The 7668-nt window shown below is 47.6% G+C and overlaps 1 protein-coding gene across 5 annotated transcripts in view; it reads left to right on the top strand.

Moving 5' to 3' along the window:
* ZNF445 (zinc finger protein 445) overlaps positions 1 to 3688 on the top strand; it is a 50612-nt gene extending 46924 nt beyond the window's left edge. For all 5 annotated transcript variants that reach the window (XM_025048932.1, XM_025048933.1, XM_025048936.1 and 2 more), the window contains one exon: positions 1 to 3688. This exon is cut by the window's left edge. In XM_025048932.1, coding sequence (XP_024904700.1) covers positions 1 to 760 — 760 coding nt within the window. In that variant the 3' untranslated portion in view covers positions 761 to 3688.
* The last annotated feature ends 3980 nt before the right edge of the window (positions 3689 to 7668 follow it).

The following is a 7668-nucleotide window of genomic DNA, read 5'->3' as shown; positions in this document are numbered from 1 at the left end:
TCTCCTCCTCATACACCAGAGAGTCCACACCAGAGAGAAGCCCTACAAGTGCAGGGAGTGTGGGAAAGCCTTCCGATGGAGTTCCAACCTCTCCCGACACCAGAGGAGCCACTCCCTGGAAAAACAGTACGAGCACTGTGAGAGCAGAAGCGATGCGGGTCAGCCGCCGCAGATCCTCTCTGGTGAGAAACCCTTTTGGTGCCAAGAATGTGGGAAAAGCTTTACACGTAAAAGAAGTCTTTTAGACCATAAGGGAATACACAGTGGAGAGAAGCGCTATAAATGTAACCTGTGTGAGAAATCTTACGATAGAAATTACCGCCTTGTGAACCATCAGAGGATCCACACTAAAGAGCGACCTTTCAAATGTCAGTGGTGCGGGAAGGATTTCATCGGAAGGCACACCCTCTGCATCCACCAGAGAAAACACAGCAGGGCGGCGCAGTCCGAAAGCAGCCCGGCCGGGTCGTCTTCCTCCCAGGACATGGGGGCGCGTCTACAGGAATTGAAACCACGTGGGGAGAAGCCCCATGAAGATTGTGAGCAGAGCTCCAGGCTCAGCAGATTCCAGAACATACCCGTGGAGAAGAAGTGCCACAGATGTAGCATTTGTGGGAAAGCTTTCAGCAAGACCTCACAACTCATTAGCCACAAGAGGTTTCACACTCGAGAGAGGCCCTTCAAGTGCACGGAGTGCGGGAAGACCTTCAGGTGGTCTTCGAACTTGGCCCGGCACATGAAAAAGCACTTGAGTGATTAGCCTGGGGCCCGATGGTGGGAGGAGAGGGGTTCCTGGCTGTCCTGCTGGCGAATGCTTGATTGTAGGCAGTGCGGGGAAAACCTTCACGAAGGGCCCAGCCCTTTCTCTTTTGGAAGCTAGTTGCAGAGAATCCTGAGGATTCAGAAACTCAGGGCATCCCCCGTCCTACCCACTGGGAAATGGGATGCTCTTTAGGGACCTTCTGGAGACTCAGGCCCTCAGGAGCTCCCCCAGCCAGGTTTTACTCAGTAACCCTAAAGGGAGAGTCCACTGCCTTTTTGGTTTGACAAAATGTCTGTGGCACGGTGGGCTGTGGCTCTGGCGAGGGGCCGGTTGGATCCCAGGTGTCCCCTTGAGTTTGACCTGTTACGGCACCTCTTCCGTTTGACCTTATAAGCAGGAGCAGCAGCAGCAGCAGCAGGAACTCCTCCTGGTGTCCCCGCACGCTTCCTGGGGAGTTCTCCTTGTGGCTTCAGCCTCCATAGCTGGCTTCGGAGATCTGCTGTGGGCACAGAGTTGTCAGCGGCCAGTGGAGGAGAGCGGGGCGCTGGGCTCAGTCACCTGGAGGATGGAGCGCTCCCAGTGCCCCGTCGCCATCCCACAGCCGTGCACGGGAAGTGACAGTCCCTCTGCTAAACGAACGTGCCAAGCTCCTCCCACGTGCCAGGCACTGTCGTGTGTGCCCGGGACCCAGCAGTGACCAGAACAGACCGAAAAAGCTGCCGTCTTGGGTCTTTACAGATGATAAATACATGAGATACACCTAGTGTTTTGGGCCGTGACGTTCGTTGTGGACAAAATGAAACGGAGAAGAGTGAGGGGCGGTGCTGCGCTGGGAGGTGCGTTGCCATTTTAAATAGGTTGGTCACGAAGGGCCTCAACTGGGAAGGTGACATTCGAGCAGAGACTTGAAGGCCAGGGAGTGAGCACTATAGGCCTCTAGAACCAGGCGCAGGAGGCGAGGTGTTGTCTGGTGTCTTGAGGGGATGCCGAGGAGGCCTCTGGGCTGGAGTGGAGTGAGCCAGCTGGAGGAGAGAGCCCCAGAGGGGCCGGGCCAAGGCACGTGAACAGCCTGGGTCCTCGCCGGGGCCTGAGCTGCCTCGAAGACAGGGAGCTTTTGGACAGTTTGAGTCGAGGGGTGATGTGCTTGGAATCTCAATTACCTTTTACAACAGTTAATCGCAGACCCAAGGACCCAGTAAAAGGTTATAGCTGAACAATGTTTATGCAGTTATCCGTGCTTCCAGTTCCCACGAATGGGACTCGCCCCAAGTGTCTGAGTATTCTGCAAGATTGCCAGTTCTCAGCACACGTAAACAGTGATTGCGACTGCATCTCCAGCCTTTGCACACTGCCTCACACTGCCTCGCGCTGTCTCCCATCACCTGCAGTGCCACACTCCTGTCCGTTGCTGGCCCAGGTCCTCTTCAAGGCCCAGCTTTCCCTGACCCTCATCCTTCCACACCCCTTGCCCCCCGCACCTGTGTCTTGCTGTATCAGATGATGTCTGGGTTTCCAAAAGTTATACCTGCCACTGCAGCCAGACCGAACATTCTGGAGGCCGGGGTTGAGTGCTTGTTTATCTGTTTGCTACTCAGAGGAGACTTTGCACCAAGTCGCCTCTGTTAAGGAATATAGGACTGGATTTAGTTCAGCTAAGTTGAACTGGAGTTTTTTGAAGGGGTCCGTGAGTGTGTTGGCTTGAGGCCACCCACAGGTGCACCCTGCTAACTAGGAGCCCAGCTCTGTGTAGTTCCGAGCCCTGTGGCGCCAGTTGACAGTTTCTAACTGCCTCAGCCACCAGTTCCCATCTCATACCGCGTCCTGGCGTGGGGAACACACCCCCTTTCCAACTCTTACCTGCCTTCTCGTTCCCTAGGAGGAATAGAAGTTAGGGCTGGGAGAGCCACATGGGCTGGGACTCCAGGGAGAGGAGTGGGTGCCAGATGGTCTCTCAGCTATTGGGTGTGGGCGGCCCACCCTTGCTGACAGACTGTCAGCCCGGACAGGCGTGCGCAGAGAAGAAAGCGCAGGAAACGTAAACTAACATTGACCATCTCACAGCCATCAGGGTGGCAGATTTTTAAAAGCCCTAGTGTGGGTGAGTGTGTGGAACAGTGGGAACTCGCTGCTGTGGGAGTGGACATTGTGACAACTGTTGTGCCAAGTAATTTGCAAAATCTTGTAAAGTTGTGTGTACTCTACCACCCTGTATTTCTACTCTTGGACAAACCCTAGAATAGCTCTACGTGAAAAAGGCGTGTATAAGACTGTTCATTAAAATACTGTTTGTTGCAGGATTGTTTATATAGTGGGATTGGGAAAAGTCTGAATTGCCATCAGCAAAAGAAGAGATAAATAAATGGGCGGTTTTTGCTAATTTCGGCAGTGAATATGAAAGAGCTGGAATTACATCTTTCATAGATAAACACGATGCTGAGAAAGTTGCTGAAGATACATATGATATACTGTTGTTGTAAAGTGGGTACATTATTTAAACTGATTTGTGTTTCACTTTTTCTGTAAAATGAAACAGTAGGGCCAGCCTCACAGAGTGGTCGGGGTGGGGATGGTTAGTGTATGTAAAGTGACTAGAGTAGGGGCCGGCATGTAAGCCTTGTTGGCATGTGGTGAACAGTGTCGTCATTGTTTTGCGCAATAATATATTTCTTGTGGATTCAAATTATATGAAGTCAGAATATAAAACCTTGTATTGGAATGATGCGTGAAAGTCATGCTCTGCCTTCCCACGGCAGGGGTTGCTGATGGGATCGGGGAGGGTACTTGGGGGCTTCAGTAGTGTTTTATTTCTTTTTTAAAATGGACGTAGATGGGTCAGCATGTCAATTTAACAGGATAGTGTGCCGGGTTCTTTTTTTTTAACTGTTTGCTTAAGATACTTAAAAATAAAAACATTTTTAAGCATGGGCTCTGACATCTTCTGATTTTATAGAAATCCTGGCTTTGCCATTTATGTGGTTTTACTTAGAATGAGTCATTTCATGTCTCCGGGTTTCAGGTTCCTTAACCTGTAGAAATCCAGAGCGACACAAATGACTCTAAGTAAAGGAATATGGTTAGACCGGTCTGATACACGCAGGTGGAAGGCCATGCAAGAGTTAAAAGTGATGACGTTTCCATGTAGCCACACCTGATCTCCAAGATGTGCAGTTTATAGGAAGTTTCTCTTTGCCTAAAAATAACAAGTAAAGCCAGAAGCTGTACTTTTATTAAATGCCTAAGTTTCATGAAGAAATTGGATCTGCGGATGGAGGTGCTTAGTCCCCCATTCCACTTTTTTAGGTCGCTGAGGAAAGGTCATGAATGTTTACAGGCCGACTACTGTAGCGCTTCAGTTGATGCCCAGCTAAAAAGAGCAAATAGCTTTTGTATCAGCCAGGTTCCAGTCAGGGGCCAGGACCAGGTGAGCTGTAATAAGGGTCTGACTCCACTTTTGATGTTCGATCACCGATAACTTGAACTTTCAAGCCCTGTACCTTTTCCATTCTGCCTCACACCTGGGCAAGCTGATGAGGAAGCTCAGTTATTCCCTACCGGCTCTGGAGGGAGGGGAAGTTGATGCAAACTCTGGCTTTTTTTTTGTTGCACTGGAACCCTCACCCTACCCACAGAAAGGAGAGCCACTCCTTTCAATCAAGACAGACCGACTGGCTCCGGTACCTGTCCTTTCCACATAGAGCCTCATTATGTGAATAATACACTTTCTCATAACCTCTTGACGTGTGTGACGTCATTGGTCTTGACATCTGAACCGGTTTGGAGTGGCGCTATAGTATTGATCCCACCTCCACAGGGCAAGCTACAAAGCAGGAACGAAGAGACGTGGTTAGAATTGTTCGAAGGTGAGAGGAAGAGAGCCCGTGAGGCGAGCACTGCTGGCCTGGTGCTGGTGTCTGAACTCAGAGGAAGTACCCCACGTTGGCTGGTCTGCAAGCTGAACTCGACTGCTGCTGCCAGAAAGAGTTGCCACTTCTGGGGTGAAAGATGAAAGAGCATTGGGAACAGGAAGCAATGCCCACAAAAAACAGGAAGGAACGAGGCCCCTCTTCTTGTATTAGGATTCTCTAGAGAATCGATAGGATGTATATGTATATATAGAAAGAGATTTATTATAAGGAATTAGCTCATTATCAATGGAGGCTGGCAGGTCCAAAACCTGCAGGGTAGGCCAGCAGGCTGGGGACCCAGGAGAGCCCACGTTCCGGTTCCCGTCCAAAGGCTGTCTGCTGGAGAACCAACCTGGCGATGTTGCAGATGAAGTCCGATGGCTTTCTGCTGGAGAATTCTTGTCTGGGGGAGGCCAGTCTTTTTGTTCTATTCAGGTCGTCACCTGATTGGATGAGGCCCACCCACTGCTTTACTCACAGGCCACCAATTTAAATGTCAATTTCATCCAAAAAACACCCTTGCAGGAAAACCCAGAATAACATTTGACTAAATATCTTCTTTCTCCCTCCCCCATGAGTTAGGACACGCAGACCCAGGGAAAGGCCCTAGGACTAAAAATCTACCTCCGAAAGTGGAGGGCAGGGAGAGACCAAAGAAAGAGGCTGTCATTTCCGGATGATAACCGGTAAAGTTTATTCAGGGCAACTTGCATATGAAGCGTATGAAATGAGTCCCTGTGCAGCTCAGCCGGTGCCGGAGAATTATACAGAGCAAAAAGAAGGGGGTCGGGCACTAGTCACATGTACTAATAAGTGACTGCTCTCAGGTACGGGTAATTGCTTTACATGCTCGACCAGGTCAGGAGAACCGGGATGTGTTCCAGACCCAGCATGCATGCATGAAGAGGCAGGGCAGAGGTGCTGGTTAACATCAGAACAAACATCTATTAGGATCAGGCAGTCTCAGGGTGGGGTGGGGGTAGGGGGAAGCTTGAGGCAAGCAATCTTTGTGGCCTAGGTCCAGCTTGTAGGCCAAACGGCTGTCACATGTAACAGCCCCTCCTCCACACCCTGGCCTAAGTAACTTGACACCAGATTAATCATCACACTCCTCCAGCATGGCAGCTTCCCTCCTATATCTCCATGGGAGAACCTACCAGGGAACCACCTGGCAAAGCAGAGGTGGACTGCAGTCCCAACTCCGTCATCATAGGCATCTATAGAAGGAAGGATTTGAAATAGACAATAAGCTAATAACTGACATAGCTTTCCTGAACTGTTTTGTTTTAAAAATTCCTAGAGTGTTTGACTTAAAGCTTGGAGACCAACAGTAGCTGTTAAGGGAGTTAACGTGTGTCAAATTATGGACAACTGGTCACCTAAAGGTGTAAATTATAAGCAGTTGATTTTATCCATTGATCTTGTAATAATTAGCTGTTGACTGTGACCTTATCTTGCTGTAATGAACTCAAACTTAATAAAAGCCCCAAGAGAAGTCTCTCAAAATTAAGAACACAGTTAAAGATATTCCTCTTTATAAACATTTGTTTTACAATGAAATTTAACAAATCAATAAATTTAAAAAAGTCAACGTGTGACTTTAACAAAACACAGCACAGAATTCTGATTTGCCTCAAACGAAGCAGTGACGATAAGCCCCCGACAGGGCAGAGGGGAGCGGACGGCACACTCCTCCTATAGCCCTGAATTTTAAAAGAATCTCCCAATCGATAAGGCGGGGTTCCCTCCACTTGTGTCCCACAGTTGAGCCATCTGTCTTTGTTGCCCAAATGACCTGGGAACACATCAGCTCATGCCGTTCACTATGAAATCTGTTAAGTGAGATAAGGCAAGGAGAATAAGCCATCTCGGTTTTCTGATTAAGGTTCATGGAATGTCAACGTGGTGTCAACAAATGGTTACTATTAGTGTGAATCAAAGACTGATAAATATATTGGATAGAGGTAGAGAAAATTGGTGTAAGTATGGATGTTTTCCCTTTGTGACTTTAGGTTTGAATGTGAGGAGAAAACAGATTGTCCTCAGACATGTTATTGAGGTTTATTTAAAATGTCCGTGGAAGGTTCTTCCTTGGTGAGAAGAGTCTGGAGAGTCATTATGTGTATAAACCAATACTAAATATGGAAGTCAGCAACTCGAGATAACTGTACTTTTAGATTCACTCAAACATTTTCACATACTAGTTGTACACAAGAATCTTATCCATATGGAAATAAAATGTGAAGTTGCTGAGAAAATCCATGTTTTCCTTCCTTTCGGTCTATTTAAAATTAGAACAGTTACTCTGTAGACATACAAATTTCTGTCATCTGATCCTCGGCTGAGAAGCCCATTCTACTAAGATGCATTCTTAGGTGAACATGAGCAGGAATTTTATATGTTAAAAAAGAGAAATGAGCATAACTACACCTGAGAATGGAGTCTAGTCGGAGTCAGAGCAAGCACGGAGGCTGTATTCAGTAAGTAGAAAGTCTCACTATTTGCAGTTCTAATTGAATGAGATGGATTGTAGAAGAATGTTGTTCCGACTGATAAGCCTTGGTCACTAGGACCAGAGTAATCCAATGTTCAGTAACGGTGTTTTCCTGTCCTCAAATGTGTCATCTACACACTGTGAGGCTTCAACCCTAGGATGACTTTCCTCCTGTCATTGGTCGTGTTAGTTGGAGCCGACAATCTTTTAAAAATGATTTTAAATAGGAAAGTAATCCAGATGGCCTGGTCTCAGAACAGCCGAATGCTGACAAGAGACAGCTTGATCCAGTTCTTGAGCATTGAATACATTCGATCATTGAAACCGCTTTTCTAGTCGGAGTTGAGTTGGGAACAGGCGACTTTCCTGTCCTCTTTTTTAACAGAGCTAGGAAGAACATGAAAACCATCAATGACTTCGTGATTTAGTTTGACTTATTTGACTTTCCTATTTTGAGTGTGATCAGAACTAACTGCAAAGCAGAATTAAATCCAAATAGTTTTGAA

This window comes from Pteropus alecto, unplaced genomic scaffold, assembly GCF_000325575.1.
Source record: "Pteropus alecto unplaced genomic scaffold, ASM32557v1 scaffold156, whole genome shotgun sequence".
Lineage (NCBI taxonomy): Eukaryota > Metazoa > Chordata > Mammalia > Chiroptera > Pteropodidae > Pteropus > Pteropus alecto.
The sequence above is the reverse complement of the archived record's forward strand: the minus strand, read 5'-3'. Positions and strand labels throughout refer to the sequence as shown.